Source organism: Myotis yumanensis, unplaced genomic scaffold, assembly GCF_028538775.1.
Source record: "Myotis yumanensis isolate MYYU_CA2020_CCGP unplaced genomic scaffold, mMyoYum1.0.hap1 SCAF_3, whole genome shotgun sequence".
Lineage (NCBI taxonomy): Eukaryota > Metazoa > Chordata > Mammalia > Chiroptera > Vespertilionidae > Myotis > Myotis yumanensis.
This window is the reverse complement of record NW_027223754.1, coordinates 190,900,810-190,918,140: the sequence shown is the minus strand read 5'-3', so window position 1 is coordinate 190,918,140 and position 17,331 is coordinate 190,900,810. Positions and strand designations below refer to the sequence as shown.

At 41.7% G+C, this 17,331-nt stretch overlaps 1 protein-coding gene across 1 annotated transcript; it reads left to right on the top strand.

Annotated features, from left to right (window-relative positions):
* Positions 1 to 828: 828 nt before the first annotated feature.
* LOC139005665 (C-type lectin domain family 9 member A-like) lies at positions 829 to 16,785 on the top strand. Its single transcript, XM_070407868.1, has 5 exons — positions 829 to 841; positions 4,885 to 4,998; positions 8,795 to 8,946; positions 13,908 to 14,014; positions 16,030 to 16,785. Exons 3-5 carry the CDS (start codon positions 8,905 to 8,907, stop codon positions 16,136 to 16,138), a joined length of 258 nt encoding a protein of 85 aa, XP_070263969.1. The 5' UTR covers positions 829 to 841; positions 4,885 to 4,998; positions 8,795 to 8,904; the 3' UTR covers positions 16,139 to 16,785.
* Positions 16,786 to 17,331: the final 546 nt, after the last annotated feature.

Here is a 17,331-nt window from a genome sequence, read left to right as displayed (position 1 = left end):
CAGGCGCTCAATAAAGGGGCTGCCCCCTGGTGGTCAGTGCACTCCCACAGCCAACCTTCTGTGGCTGGCCAACCTCCCATGGTCCCTCCCCCTGGCTGGCCAACCTCCTGAAGTCTCTCCAACAGGCTGGCCAACACCCCGTAGTCCCTCCCCGCAGCCAGCCACCCAGATCGGCCCCTATAAGGGTGGGGGGGGGGGGGCAGTCAGCCAACCTCCCACGGTTCCCCCCAAAATGGCCAACCTCTCATGGTCCCTCCCCCGGATTGGCCCCAATTGGGGGGGGGGAGGCGGGTGCCTGGACAGCCAACCTATCGAGGCCCCTCAATCAGGGGCCTAGTAGGAAAGAAATACTAGTTCCTACTAGTTCCATTCGTGCACCAGGCCTCTAGTACTGATATAATTTAGAAGTGTATATACATTTTTAAAACGAAGTCCATATATCTCATATTCCACTTTGTATTCCCATATCATTGAGAAGAATCAGGGGAGTATTCCTGTAAAGTTGGCACAAGTGACTTCTCCAGGAGAAACACAGAAACAGAATATGAGCAGAACCCAGGCATCTAACTCTCAGTCCATTGTCATTTCAAATTGGTCAGTGTCCCTTTTAATTAATAATTTCAAGGTTGAAGACATTCAAGAATTAGGGCATTGAATTTATGGAAAGTTTCCCTCCTAAACTCTGCTCTTTAATTCAGTCTTTTCCTTGCTGAGCTACTCAGTCTCTCCTTTTCTCTCTGGGCAGTGTCTTCAGTTCCATTTACCTGGCGTCTCACTGTAGCGATTCTTGGAGTCTTGTGTTTTTTTCTCCTTTTGGCCACTGGAATCTTGGGACACAAGGGTAAGTTAAACAAGACCCATGGTCTGAACCAAATCCTTCCATCCTTAGGAAATACTATTTTTACTAGTATTTCTTTCCTACTAGTTCCATTGCTATGATCTTCATTTCTTCCACCTTCACCACTAATATAATCACTTGGACATTTCAAAGTTCTTTAAAAGCTTCTGACATCTCCTTTACTTATAAAGCCAGGATTATTTTCCAGATGTTGCCAGGAGTTATATAAAGTTTATGTTGATGGTGGGTTATGCAGTGTGCACATGAATTTTCTCTCTCCTCTCTGACACCTTCTTTCAATAAACTGTCAAGTCCCCGTGGTTCTGCCTTCGAATCTTCATTCGGCAGCTCAAATTTATTTTTTTAAGTGTTTATTCTGATAAATGCTTTAGAGAACCCAACAGTGTTTTTCTCCTATACTATTGAAATCACCTCCTAATTTATCGTAAAGTCAACAGGCTCAAAATCCTATTAAAATCGCCACAAAAAAAAACTTCTCCAAAAATATCTCTGATCATGTCATCAAAATACCAAGAAATCATTATTGATTTTTCATTCTCTACTGAATTAAAACCTACCCTACTTATATTTGCTTTCATAATCTTAATCTTATGTCAATCAAATAATTTTTAAGTTGTACTCCCTATGTCCAAATTGGTTTCCGTTAATTCCAGATCATTAGTTATTTTTGTCATGTTCTCCAGGTTTCTCTGTCCCTCTACATTGGTTTATGCTGTTCCCTTCACTCAGGCAGCTTTCCACCTGTAGCTTATCTCTGCTTATAGAAATCATACCCATTCCTCAGGACCCATTTTATCAAACTCAGATGACTTTTCTAAATCCTTCATGATGTGTTTTCTAATTCCCCAACCAAATGTTAGTTCTCTCTTTCTTAAACCTATTTTATCACCCTTTATAATTTTCACCTTGCAATTTCCCCCTTGATTAGGGATTCTAAACCTCAGCACTATTGATATTCCGGTGAGGTAATTCTTTGTTAGTGATGGATGCTGTTTTGTGCACTATAGGATATTTAGCAGCATCCTGTCCTCTACTTACTAGATAGTAGCTACATCCCAAATATCTCCAGAGAGTGCACAAGCCCTCTGTAGTGTAAAATCACCCCCAGTTGAGAACAACTGCTCTAGATGATTTTCCTTTCTTGTTAGACACTGTTTCTATTTCGGTCTTTACTTTTTCAGAAGTAAGCAATGAGCAAGTTTTGCGTTTAAAGAAGTTAGTCAGTTGAGTGTTTATTGTTCCATGTGTATGTTATTAAAGAACACGATCATGTTTAATGACTTGGGCTCTAATCTTCCTGGTTTGCAAAACCAAGCTCGTGTGTGTGTGTGTGTGTGTGTGTGTCTACCCTATTGACATCAGTATAACTAGCCTGCAATAGAATTCATCCATTTACAGTGTAAAATTTCATGGCTTCTAATATAGTCAGAGCTGTACAACCATAACTATAATCAATACTAGAACATCTTCATCACCCCTGAAAAAACCCTATACCCTTTAGGAGTTGCTTCCCATTTCCCTTCAAGTTAATCAGCCTGAAACAAGCACTAATATACTTTCTGTCTCTACAGATTTTCCCTATTCTGCACATATTACAAAAATGGAATCATAAAATGATTGTCTTTTGAGACTGGCTTCTTTCATTTAATGTACGGTTTCCATGATCCATATAGCATTTCTTTAAATTGCCAAAAATTTCTATTGCATAGATATAATTAATTTGTGTATAATTATATCAGATATATGGTTTGCTAATATATTCAACCAATCTCTTTATTACCTTAACACTCTCTTGATACTAATCTTTGACTCACAAGAGTTTCTAATTTTATTAAGTCCAGTTTGTCTCTTTTTCAAGTTGTTTGCTTATACTTTGGGTGCAATATCTAAGAAACCATTGCCTAATTCAGGATCACAAGAGGTTACACCTATGTAATCTTCTAAGAATTTCATAGGTTTAGCCCTAACATTTCTGTGTTTGGTCCATTTGGAGTTAATTTTTGTAAGTGATATAGAGTGATATGAGATATCTACTCATTTATTTGGGTCTTTAATTGTTCAGCAATGTCTTTTAGATTTTAGAGCATATGTTTTACACTACTTTTGTTAAATTTACTCCTGAGTATTTTGTTCTTTATGATGCTATGATAAATAGAATTTCTTAAATTTTATTTTCACATTGTTCTAAGTGTAGAGAAATACAGCTGATTTTTGTGTATTGCTCTTATACCATGCCACATTGTAGTTCATTAGTTTTAGTAGGTTTTCAATGGATTCATATAGTTTTCTACATAAAATAACTGGATAGTTTTATGTCAGATCTTGGATAATTTAACGAGTCCATCAAGTACAGTGTTGAATTGAAGTGGTAAGAGTGCACATCATCACCTTGTTTCTGATCTTGGGTGGAAAGTCTTCAGTCTTTTACCAGAAGATGTGGCCTTGGGCAGGTGCACAATCACCCAGACATGGCAATGCTTTTGCGGGGTTTTCTTTGGCTTTCTTCTTCCCTGATTTCACTTAAGATGCTTAAGATGCTTCTGTTGATGTCAGGCCCATCCCTCAGACTCTATGAATTGCTTACCGGTGGCCTTTTGTTTTTGACAATGCACTTGGAATAAGCTCCTCCACAGTCATGCAAATTGATGTGAACCCTTTTCTGGAGTAGTTTTTGTAGTCAATCTTTGACATTTGTACTAACCCCAAGAAGGCTTTCTTAGCTATGGCTTTATTTGGTTCTCTCTGATAAACTAACCCACCCATGTTTAAACATATTGGTTTCACGGAACTACAAAGCCTTTCTTAACAGTTTACCAAACCTTCCCAATGCCCCACCCTCACCCCAGCTCCCATGGAAGAGAAGATAGTAATGCTTGGTGTGTGAGCTAAAATGGGAGTAATCAGTGCTCCAATATTCTTTGCTTACTCCTACTGGGGAATGCCACTATTCCATGAGTATGGGCTGGGTGGAGAAAGGGGAACCAATCTTATAGCCGCAATTGCCTGGAACTTAACTAATACATATAGAGCTAGGATGGTGCCTACTGCTCCTGGAGAGAATCCATAGCCTTAGCCTGTGATATCTGAGTAGAGTTACCATAGACATGGACCTGGGGAGAGAGGAGCTTACTCTTCCTTGCGATACCCAGTTACAGTGAATAGTCCATGATGTTGACCTCAGGTGGGGAGAGGGAACATGTTATGACTCAGGTTTTATAGACTGTCACTGTTCTTATCAATATTTAATAGACTTAAAAGTTTTAAAATGTGCCCTTAAGACAAGTATCAAAAATTTTAAATATGGTAGATTTTTTTCATAATTGTTGTTTTCATAAGGACTGTTTTGTTAAACTGATCATGCCACCAATCTGGAAGGGACACTACTCCACTACTCTATGTGTATTTTATATATGCATTTTTATGACATGATTTTGTTTGTCTTTCCAGTCTTACATCACTAAAATTCCTTATGTGCAACCAATCTTCTGGGTGTGCTGATTAACTTTGGATTACCTTAGTATGTCTTGTTTAATCCATTTCTTTACTCTGGAATACTGATTGCAGCAATCTAGAAACATATTGTCTGTCTTTGTCACTTTCCTTCCCCTTTGTCATCCTGACACAAAAACAAATTTAGGATGGACTCTGCCATGTAAAGTCTTGCTGAGGCTTCACACTATTCTAGGACTTACACTTAGTCAGCCACCTCTCTGCTGAGTCCTAGCAGCAACTCTCAGTTACCTTTGTGTCACCCATCCTACAGTGCTCTAAATTCAGACTCTTCCCAAACAAACACCTAACAGGACCTTTGCATTTTTCACTGATGTATCATCAAAGTCCACTAAAATGTGTTGCCATTAATTAATGTATTTTCAACAAAGGAGATATGAGTGTGTAAATTACATGTAGAGATGCCTGAATTAGACAGAAATAAAATGAACATTAACTAACATGTTAAAAGTAAAATTGTGTTTTTTATTTGGTCCCATGTTATGTTCTCCTTGAGCTAATGATGTTGAGTAAAGTTTTCAGGTGTCATCAGAAATGCCAATCACAGAAACCACCACTGGACAAAGTGATACAAGAAGACAATCCCGCATTTAAAAACAGAACTTTCAAAGAGGACCGACCTAGCACAGGTATTAAGATAAATGGATTGAAGACTGTGGCTAACAAGTTTCTTCACTGTTTCTCTCAATCATTAAATACCCTACTCAAATTAGATTTTCTTATAGATAAACAAATTGTGCAGAGGGAAATGAGGGTTCTTTTCAGTTGAACCAAAAATTGGCCTTTCCCAGAGGATAGATTTTTCTGTCTGCATGATGTTATATTTTTTGAAGTTAGTAACCAGTTCTCAACATAATACTTTTTCTACAGAAGATCATACAACCAAAAACCAAGGTCTCCATTAACAGATTCTCTAATCATTATTATACTTCTTATTATGAGGTATGCAGATCAGGTACTAAATGCTAATTGCTTCTGTGCATGTACATTTTACTCAGTCTAGAGCAGTGACTTCCAGCCTTTTACATCTCACAGCACAGATGAACTAATGACTAACATTCTGTATCACACCATAAAATATATATTATATTTTTGCTGATCTGACAAAAATGGGGATAATTTTGATTTATTATTCATTCCCACTAGACAGCTATTGTTGTGTTATTTTTTTTTTTTGTATTTTGTTTTTTGTTTAAACTCTAAGAGAAAGAAGGTCATTACCACTGAAGAAACAGTTGAGTACTCACACCCACTGCAGGCACCCAGCTATGGCCCCCATTACTCAGTGCTGTAAGTGGGTGTGAGCGGCAGCTACTGGCCCAAATAGCCCCTCAGGGCTTTTCCACCTCCCCCTGCTCCTGAGGGAAGATCCTGGCCAGCACCTGCCTCTTGCAACTGCTGCTGGTGCCCAGCACTGGTCCCAATTGCTTGGCACAATCAGTGGGTGTGAGCAGCAGCTGCTGGCCCTGATTGCCCATGAGGGCTTCTCCACCTCCCCCTGCTCCTGAGGGGAGATTGGGACAGCAGCCACCGCTCCCATTGCTTGACAGCAGGGGGAGCAGGACGCCAGGCAGACAGCAGACCAGGGGCCACAGCAGGAGGAGCTTGGCGGGGGCATGGAAAATGGGCTGAGACCCACCCTGTGCCTTACCACAGCCTTGAAGCCTACAGTTCCTTTCAAGGTGCTTGAATTCGTGCACTTGGCCCCTAGTGTTTTTATAACACATTGAAGCTGTTTTTATCATTAATTCCTTCATTGTAGATATATACACATATACATGTGATTAGAAATTTTGTCTGAAACAAATAATAGACTAAATTATCTTGATATTGTTTTTTCCCTAATATTATATTCTCAAGAGATTTATATATAACTAGAGGCCCAGTGCATGAAATTTGTGCACTCAGGGGGGTCCCTCAGGCTGGCCTGTGCTCTCTCATAGTCTGAAGCCCTTGGGGGATGTCCAACTATTGGCTTAGCCCCATTCATGCCTAAGCCGTCAGTCGGACATCGTTAGCTCTGCCGCAGAGGTAGGAGAGGCCTCCACAACCACCGCTGGGATTGCCAGCCATAAGCCTGGCTTCTGACTGAGAGGCACTCCTCTTGTGAGAGCACATTGGCCACCAGGGGGCAGCTCCTGCATTGAGCTTCTGCCCCTTGGTAGTCAGTGCACATCATAGCAACCCATAGCTCTGTCGTTCAGTCGATTTACATATTAGCCTTTTATTATATAGGACTAGAGGCCTGGTGTACAAAAATGCGTGCACTCGGGGAGGTCCCTCAGCCCAGCCTATGCCTTCTTGCAGTCTGGGACCCCTCAGAGGATGTCCACCTGCTGGCTTAGGCCCGCTCCCCGAGGGAATGGGCCCAAGCTTGCAGTCAGACATCCCTCTTGCAGTCCAGCAGCCATAGGGGGATGTCCACTTACCAGCAGGGAGCAGAACTAAGCTGCAGTCAGACATCCTTAGTGCTGCTGAGGAGGTGGGAGAGGCTCCCGCCACCACCGCTGTGCTGGCAGCCATCAGCCTGGCTTGTGGCTAAGCAGAGCTCCCCCGTGGGAGCGCACTGACCACCAGGGAAGCTCCTGCATTGGACATCTGCACCCTGGTGGTCTGTGTGTGTCATAGTGACCAGGCATTCTCAGTCGTTCTGCTGTTAGGGTCAATTTGCATATTACCCTTTTATTATATAGGATAGAGACTTGGTGCACAGGTGGAGACTGACTGGTTTGCCCTGAAAGGTGTCCTGGATCAGGGTGGGGGTCCTGTTGGGGTACCTGGCCAACCTGGATGAGGGGCTGATGGCTGTTTGCAGCTGGTCACACCCCCTTAAGGGTGAGGGTCCCCACTAGAGTGCCTGGCCAGCCTGGGTGAGGGACTGATGGCTGTTTTCAGGCTGGTCAAGCCTTCCCCCCCTTAGTGGGGACGCTTAGCCCATGGAGGTTTGGCCAGCCTGGGTGAGGGGCTGATGGCTGTTTTCAACTGGTCACACCCCTTTCAGGGTGGGGGTCCACACTGTGGTGCCTGGTCAGTCTGGGTGAGGGGCTGAGGGCCGTTTTCAGGCTGGCCAAGCCCCCTGGTGACAGAAACTCCCAGCCTCTCCTTTTTTTTTTATCCTGGGATTTAATTACCTTCTATAATTGAAACTTTGTTGCCTTTTGCGGAGGCTACACCAGCCATGGGAAGTTTGGCTTTCTCCATCACTGGAGCAACCAAGTCTCCTGCTCGCTCCAGCTCCGTGGCCACGGCCAGCTGAAAGCAGTTATCTGGGGTTTATTTAGCTTCTATAATTGAAACTTTGTTGCTTTGACTGGAGCTCAGAGCTGCTGCAGCAGGCAGGAAGCTTGGCTTCCTCCACCATTGAGGCAACCAATCCTCCAGCTTGCTCCAGCTCCATGGCTGGCAACCGCCATCTTGGTTGGGTTAATTTGCATATAGTCGCTCTGTTTGGCTGTTGGGCATGGCTTAAGGCATAGCAAAGTTATGGTCAATTTGCATGTTTGTCTTTTATTAGTGTAGATATTTAGAATCTTACTACTTGGTTGTGGTCATCATAGTGGTAATAGTAGTCTTTTTGAAAAAAATATGTACTTTGTATTCTGTGCAAAATAGGCATGGCCCTTTAAATAATTTTTCCAACTCATCTTCTCTGTTGAAACACCATCCCTGTCATAAAGTATGCAGATATTGAAACCTGAAACTTGTATATGAACTGTATTCTCACATCTTCATGTGTAGCTGACCACTACTGAAGGCTCTGGGGTAAAAAGGGCAGATAACAGAGAGAGCCCAGAAGAATCACTTGTGTTTCAGCTCAAGCACATCTAATCCATGTGCTTGCTGGGGGCATCCCTCTCCTATTTGGACCAGACTCCACTGCCAGAAAAACCTCTACCTCATTAACACAGGTATCACCAAATATAGCTCAGCACATCTGGTTGTTATTAGTGCCAATTGGTTGTGTATACAGTTTTTTGTTTAAAAAAAAATCCAGTACTTATAATCTTGAAGAAAAATGGGGCCACCAATGCAGTTTTAAAAACTACTTTGCAAGCCAATTACCTGCTATAAAGTTTTCTTGGTTTTAATATCCAAATAGACCAACTGATGGAACAATTGGTCTCTATGACGTGCACTGACCACCAGCGGGCAGATGCTCAACACAGGAGCTGCCCCCAGGCCCTAGGCCAGCCAAGGCAGGTGCCAGCATGGGCCCTTCAATCACCCCACCAGTCACCCCACAGATCAGCCCTGATCGCTGCCCAGGTCTAACGACCCTACCCATACATGAATTTCATGCACCAGTCCTCTAGTCATAGAATAAATGTTTTAGAGGGATTCAGAAGGATTTCTCAATATCTCTTTCCTAGATTTTCCTTTCAGGATAGACACTGAGTGGTCTGGGGAATATCTTTTGTTTTTAAGGAAGTAAAGACAGCACATGTGAAAGCAAATGGTCGTGTTGTGGAGAGAAATGCTATTATTTTTCCCATAAATTGGAGAACTTTGAAGATAGTAAGAAGTCCTGTAAGGAAATGGGCTCCGCACTTCTTAAGATAGATGATGAAAAGGAACTGGTAATGTATATTTTCTATTTTCTATCTCAGACCATATATAATTATCTAGCCATTAGTTCTTGCTGAAATCTTAATACTTAACAATATTTGAGTGTCTTACCTTTGTTTAGAGTTGTAAAGTGACTCAGATCCTGATCGTGCTCATGTTAGTCATAAATACAAGTGAAAATTAAACTAGCATTTTTAATTGATCTAATTCATCAATAATTATAATTTTCACAAGATAGCAAATGTAAAGTCAAACATGAAGAAATTCAGTAAAAATTATCCTTGAAGTATATTATCTTATCAAAGATAATTGCATATCTCTTATTAAAAATTTTATAGAAATTTAGCTTCAAACAAGCTGAAAAAATAATTATACCTCTGACAAAATCAAGAAGTACATCATTACACATGAACTTGAGAAAAAAACAACAACTCTATGTGAAGGTCAATTCTTTCTAAATCATATTTAATTTTAACTCATACAAGCTTCCAGAAGTTTGAATTGAATGTTTCATAATATTTACTATTATATCTTACTTTGAATACAGAAATAGTTGACCATTTTTCTTGCAGCCTGGATGGCATGGCTCAGTGGTTGAGTATTGACCTTTGGGGAAGCCACATCCATTTATGGCTAGGGTTCAGGATCTGAAGAAGTGGCCATGCACAAATGAAAACACTAGACAAGAAATATGAATTTAGAAGGCATGGGGGCCAGGCAGAAAAACTCTGTCTAGTGGAGAGGCTCTTGGACTTCTGGGTCCCATCTGCTTTTTATTCACTTGAATACACATTTGCCCTTTAAGAATGCAAACAAGCATATCAAAGGTAAAGTTTGGTAAACAGCGAAAGGATGATCAGATTAGGGGATTGCCTTGAGCCATTTGTTCAACAGCAGGACAAGTCCCTGCTGAATATCAAAATCCATTGGCCTTCCAGTAGGACTTTTGGCATTAATATGCAAACTACTGTTGGTCTTTGCCTCTGGCAACCTATGAACCAGGAGGTCATGTTTTGATTCCTGGTCAGGGCACATGCCTGGGTTGTGAGCTCAATCCCCACTGTGGGACATGCAGGAAGCAACCAATCAATAATTGTCTCTCATCATTGATGTTTCTATCTGTCTCTCTCCCTCTCCCTTCCTCTCTGAAATCAATAAAAATATTTTTTTAAAACCCACAAAAATTAATATATCCTGACATTCCAGGTTAAGGATAATGTTTTAATATTCTCTCAAATATAGAATAATAGATACTAATAATCACTCTATTTCCTATTCAAGTCCTATCGTCCCTACTCTTGGCTTAGAGCAACTCAAAAGTCAGTATAAAAAAAGTATGAACTTGAAAACCATTAAGAAAACAAAGCAAAATTTGAATCCAGAAAAAAACTTTTACAATATCTGAATTAACCTAATTTTTACTCCAACTAAAAACTCCATGTATGGTAATGGATGTTAACTAATATTTAATGTGATCATTTAGCATATATTCACAAATAGCCAATAATTATGTTGTACAAATGAAACTAATATAACCTTATATGTCAGTTATATCTCAATTTAAAAAAAGAAAAGAAAATTGCAATTATTGTTGATAGAATAAATTTTAAAAAGTCCACTTTGTTTATAGACAAGGTAAAGAGCTTTATGAAAATCCTATCTAATAAAAGAGTAATATTCGAATTAACCATAACCCTGTGATGATGGCAGCACGCATAGCAGCTGAGGCTAGATGCTGGTGGCAGTGTCCCAGCAACACAAGCCCAGCAGGCAAGCACGGCCAGCAGGAAGCACCCAGCAGGGCATGCTTGGCCATTGCCACGCTGACCTGGGTGCAGGCAAGCCCGGCCAGTTTTTAGTTGGAGTAAAAATTATGTTAATTCAGATATTGTAAAAGTATTTTTCTGGATTCAAATTTTGCTTTGTTTTCTTAATTGTTTTTAGGTTCATACTTTTTTATACTGACCTTTGAGTCGCTCTAAGCCAAGTGCACTAAGCAGGACCTACTTGGCCATCGCTGCAGCAACCCGGGAGCAGGCAAGCACTGCCCGCAGGCAGCACCCAGCAGGGCCTGATTGTCCATCGCCATGGTGTGGAGCTGGCAGACCCCACAGAGAGCAGAGAAAGACAGGGAGCAGACCTAACCCATCAGTAGGACATCCCCTGAGGGCTCCTGGATGGGAAAGGGTGCAGGTCGGGTTGAGAGACCCCCCTCCACCCTCCGTGCACGAATTTCATGCACTGGTCCTCTAGTCTTATGTAATAAAAGCCTAATATGCTAAGGGTCTGGTCGTCCCTTTGGCTATTCAACCAATCAAAGCATAATATGCTAATGATATGCTAAGGCTGCACAACGGCTCACTATGACATGCACTGACCACCAGGGGGCAGACAGTCCAACTGGTAGGTTAGCTTGCTTCTGGGGTCTGGCCCATCGGGACTGAGCAAGATGGACTGGACATGCCTTGGAGCCCTCCTGCAGTCTCTCCCTAGCTGCCCAACCTCCTACATCCCACCCTGGCCCTGATCATGCACCGGTGGGGTCCCTTGGCCTGGGGTCCCTTTTGCAATCTGGGACCCCTTGGATTTCAGAGAGCCAATTTTGGCCCAATCCTGCAGGCCAGGCCAAGGTACCCCACTGGTGCAAGAATTTGTGCACTGGGCCTCTAGTACAGCCGTGGGAAAACTACTAAAGAAAAAAAAAAAGACCGTACCCTTTTATGTAATGATGTTTACTTTGAATTTACATTAGTTCACACAAACACTCCATCCATGATTTTGTTCCGGCCCTCCGGTCCAGATTAAGAACCCATTGTGGCCCTCGAGTCAAAAAGTTTGCCCACCCCTGCTCTAGTATATTAATAATGAAATTTTAGTGAGAAAATTCCTCATAAATTTCTTAGATAATAATTATAGAATTTAACACATTGTCTGCAGGTAGTTTTTATCAAGCGCTAACAGGTGGCGCGAGCCATTTTTGCTAATTTTTTGGGCAAATGGCAATGTTCAGTAAAGTTATGATAACTTTACGCTCTACTACCAGTCAACGTAAAACGTATAAATACGTTTCCTGCATACAATGTGTTAAAAGGATGGTGACCAGATTTTCAAAAATCTACACTAATAAAAATGAAACATGCAAATTGGTGTCACTCTGCTACATTCACCAGCCAATCAGGATGAGTATGCAAATTAACCCAACAAATATGGCGCTGCAGCTGGAGTGGAGAAGCCAAGCCTCATTGCGGCTAGAGCGGAGAAGCCTAGCCTCAGTGCTGCGGCCGGAGTGGAGAAGCCAAGGCTTCTCCACCCAAGGCTTGGCTTCTCCACTGTAGCTGGACCAAAGGCCTGGGTCCCGGGTGCCAGAGGAAAACCAGTGCCAGCAGCCAGGGGAAGGAAGGCTTATTGCATGAATCTTGTTGCAACAGGCCTCTAGTATTTATATAATGATACTCATGCTAACCTGAATTGTTACAGAAATGTTAGAAAAGAAGTGAAAGGTGTTAGCCCATGGAACTTTGGCTTTTCCTATGAGAATCTATACCTTAACTTAGTTTGTTTACCCTCAGCCTTCTTATACACTTGCAGAACTTCTGAAGTACATTATAAAAGATGCTATAATCTATAATCCTCTTATTGATTTATCCACTGTTCATGACTCTTTGGACATGAGAAATCTTAACTCATGGGTCATCGATACACAGAGGGTTCAGCAATGAGTTTCATTGTCTAGAAGTCCTAATTTTACTATGGGGTAGCTTAAGTGAGAAATAAAGACTACTGTGACAACTCTGAAATTGAATGCTAAATTTTATGTCTAGACACATATATGTATTTTTGTTTCTGGGTAGAGGAACTGAACTTTCATTGTATTCTCAAAGGTGTGCAAAACAAACAAAAAAAGAAAGCTGGGTATATTTTCTGTCCAGCATATACAGAAAGATCAAGTAAGATAATATATGGGCATATGCTCTGCGAAAATTAAAGTGCAAGATGAATACCAGTTATTTTTACACCTATCAAATAACCTACAGCCAGTTATATAAACACCTCATCTAATGAAGTAAGGACTACTTCCTCTAGATGCCCTTTTTGTAAGAAATATCCACAGTACTTATGGAGGAAGAATAGAAAACTATGTCAGTAGAAATTCCATTGATTTCACACCTGGAGCACAAAGTAGAAATCAGACTTTGTTCAGAACTCATCTTTGAGCTGCAGGCATACATTTTGAAAGAAAATAAAGAGATATCAGTCCCAAGTCTGAATAAAGAGAGATAAACAGAAAGTGGTTTTTGTCTCAATTATGTTTCTATCTACAATAATCTACAATAATAAAAGCATAATATGCTAATTAGACCGGACAGCCAAACAACCTTCCAGGCATCATTCTGGACGTCCTTCCAGACAAAGCCATGGCAGTAGGGGCCAAGGCAGAGGCAGTTAGGAGTAAGCAGGCAGGCAGGCGAGCAGTTAGGGGGGATCAGCAGGCAGGTAGAGTGGTTAGGGGTGGTCAGGCAGGCAGGCAAGCAGTTAGGAGGGATTAAACAGGCAGGTATAGTGGTTAGGGGTGGTCTGATAGGCAGGTGAGCGGTTAGGGGCGATGAGGCAGGCAGCAGGATGGTTAGGGGCGATCAGGCAAGTAGTTAGGAGCTAGCAGTCCCAGATTGTGAAAGTGATGTCTGACTGACTAAACCTGCAGTTGAACACCCCCCAAGGGGTCCCAGATTGTGAGAGGGTGAAGGCCAAACTGAGGGCACCCCCCCTCGGTGCATGAATTTTGTGCACCGGGCCTCTAGTATTTAACAAAATACCAAAAACTGAGATTCTATTATTTTACAAATTGAATAGAATAAGGATGAAGTTGATTTCTATACTTGTTATTCACAACAATAAAATAGTAATAAGTTTATTATTTTATTTCAGAAATATAAACAATTCTTACTCATAGAATATGTTTCTTTTATGACAGAAGTTTATTCAAAGCCAAATTTCCTATGTCTCTTGGATTGGATTGTCCCGTAAAGGAAACAGCAGGTCCTGGACATGGGAAGATGCCTCACAACCCTTTCACAAAATGTAAGTTTGTAGAATAGAAAAAAAGTAAGAAGTTCTATAATCATAGATTCTAGTTTACATTACTGAAAGTGTATAGAAAAAATACACACATCCTAGATAAAAAAAGAGAAACATGCAAATAAACAGTCCCTCTGCTACACTCAAGCCATGCCCACAAGCCATGCCAACCAGCCAATCAGGAGCAAATATGCAAATTAACCCAACTAAGATGCCGGCGGCCACGGAGCTGGAGGAAGCAGAAGGCTTGGGTTGCCCCCTGCAATAGAGGAAGTCAAGTTTTCCGCCTGCCATGGCTGGCCCTTGGCTCCGCTCAAGGCTACAAACTTTCAATTATAGAAGATAAATAAATCCCAGAAAAAAGAGGAGAGGCTGTGATCTTGGGTCGCCAGGGGGCGTGGCCAACCTGAAAATGACCCTCAGCCCCTCACTCAGGCTGGCCACACCCCCGTGGGGTGAGGGTCCCCGCTGGGGTGAGGGTCCCCGCTGGGGGACATGGCCACCTGCAAACTGCGTTCAACCTCTCACGCAGGCTGGCCAGGCACCCCAGTGGGGGTCCCCACCCTGAAGGGGTGTGGCCAGCCTGAAAATGGTCCTCAGCCCCTCACCCAGGCTGGTCAGACACCCCAGCGGGACCAGCACCCTGATATGAAACGCCCTTCAGAGCAGTGGTTCTCACCCTTTCTAATGCCGTGACCCTTTAATACAGTTCCTCAGGTTGTGGTGACCCCCAACCATAAAATTATGTTTGTTGCTATTTCATAACTGTAATTTTACTACTGTTATGAATCATAATGTAAATATCTCATATGCAGGATATATTTAGGCAACCCTTGTGAAAGGGTCCTTTGACCCCCCAAAGAGGTCACGACCCACAGGTTGAGAACCGCTGCTTCAGGGCAAACCAGCCAGTCCCCACCCATGCACCCGCCCTATATCTTATAAAATAAAAGGGTAATATGCAAATTGACCATAACAGCAGAGCGACTGGAAATGACTGGTCTCTATGACACACAATGACCACCCAGGCCCAGATACTCAATGCAGGAGCTGCCCCCTGGTGGTCAGTGCGCTCCCACAGGGGGGAGCTCTGCTCAGCCACAAGCCAGGCTGATGACTGACAGCTGCCAGCACAGCAGTGGTGGTGGGAGCTTCTCCCGCCTCCTCAGCAGCGCTAAGGATGTCTGACTACAGCTTAGGCCTGCTCCCTGCTGGCAAGTGGACATTCCCTGAAGGATCTCGGGCTGCCAGAGGGATGTTTGACTGCCATTTTAGGCCCAATCCCCTAGGGAGCGGGCCTAAGCCAGCAGGTGGACATCCCCTGAGGGGTCCCAGACTGTGAGAGGGCACAGGCCAGGCTGAGGGACCCCCCTGAGTGCACAAATTTTTGTGCACTGGGCCTCTAGTATATATATAAGCATATATACATATACACTGAGTGGCTAGATTATTATGACCACCCTAATTTTCCTACAAAATTTGTGCCATGGGGTCATGGTGGTCCCTCAGCCCCGCCTACACCCTCTCCATTGTGGGACCCAGTGGGGGATGTCCGAATGCTTGTTTAGGCCTGATCCTAAACCGGGAGTTGGACATCCCTCTCACAATCTGGGACTGCTGGCTCCCAACCACTCACCTGCCTGCCTGCCTGATCACCACCTAATCACTCCCATGCCAGCCTGATTAAAGCCTAACTGCTCCCCTGCTGGCCCAATTGCCCCCAACTGCCCTCTCCTGCCTACAAATGTCATGTGATCATAATAATCTGGCCACTCAGTGTATACATAGTATATACCTATGTACACACACACACACACACACACACACATAGAAAGGACTTGAGTTCAGTAAATGAGTACATGGAGAGAGGGAGTCTTTTCAACTTCTATTTCATATCTTTATTCCTCATAAGGTATTCATTAGGAAATCATAAGGCACCAAGGGATTTATACCAATATCTCTTATTGTGTGTGCAATAGTGAGTGAATATGTTACATCATCGACATGTTTTATTCTAGGTTGCACGGTTGGCAAGAGTCAAAGAGTGGAAACTGTGCAAGGATGACAGCAATGAAGATGGCTGCTTTTGAGTGTTTCAAAGTCTCACAATATATTTGTGAGAAGTAAATTGTTGCCTTGTTAACTAATAATGAGAACAAAACAACAACAACAGAAGACAAGTATAATTATTTTTCTTTATAAAAACTCAGAATCTTGGAAGTTCTAGATAGAATATCCTCATTTCAGAATACCCTTGCTTTCTTATGGGCTGTTCTAGTATTCTAGCCTCAGCTTGAGATGAGGCTGGAATATTGGCTGCATCATGATAATGGACATCAGACCCTCCACTTCTGTCCCTCTCACATGAAGACTGTCAAATTACAACGGTTATGAGCACAGGTTGGTAGAGTAAAATAGCATGAGTGGTTCTGATGGGGATTAGGAAGTAGAGTTCTGTATTCCTACAACTTACACAGATTTTGCAAGTAATCCTGAAAACTGCTGTCACTGTCATGCACATTGGGGCTAGGGATTAATGTCAACAGTCATTAAAGTCATTACTCTGTTTGAATTGGGTCTACATTTCTATTTGATTCCTGACTTTTTAAGAGAAAGACAGTAGAATATCCTGGAAAGAGAATAGTATCTTGAATTAGATATGACTATAAGATCTGCACCACAACTAATATGTGTTCTCTGATAAATTCAAACTTCCGAGTCTGTTTACCTTATTAGTTGGTAAACTACCAAACTGTTTTTGCAAAGTGGTCATATCATCAGCAGTATATGAAAGTTCCATTTGCTTGCATATTTCCAAAATTCAATGTTGTCATTTTTAAAAACCATTTCAATAAGAGTGTAGTATAATTTAATTTGGTTTTAATTTATATTTCCTTAATGAATAAATAATGCTAACCATCTTTTCAAGTTTTTGTTAACTATATATTTTCTATAATAACATATTGTTTAAAATATTTTGCCTTTTTAATTGAGTTGTTTTTTTGTTTGTTTGTTTGTTTTTTTGTTGATTTTTTTACTTTTGAGTTAAGAGAATTCTTTATATATCCTGAATGCTGATATTTTATCAGACATGCATTTTGTAAATATTGTCTTCCAGTCTTTCATTTTTATCTTTTATTCTCTTAATATTATCTTTAGAAGAACTTTTAGAAGTTTAGAAGAACAGAATTTATTAATTTGATTAAGTATAAGCAATTTTTTTATTCATGAATTAAACATTTTGTGTTCTAAGAAATTTTAAATTAACCTGAGGTTGAAATTTTTTCTCCTATGATTTCTTCTAGAACTTTAAGTTTGCA

Bases quoted from the DNA above. Each gene is read 5' to 3' on its own strand.
- LOC139005665 (XM_070407868.1), top strand. From the start codon at position 8,905: ATGGGCTCCGCACTTCTTAAGATAGATGATGAAAAGGAACTG. The intron at 8,947-13,907 runs GTAATGTATATT...CTTTTATGACAG, and splicing joins TAGATGATGAAAAGGAACTG to AAGTTTATTCAAAGCCAAAT. The intron at 14,015-16,029 runs GTAAGTTTGTAG...GTTTTATTCTAG, and splicing joins TCACAACCCTTTCACAAAAT to GTTGCACGGTTGGCAAGAGT.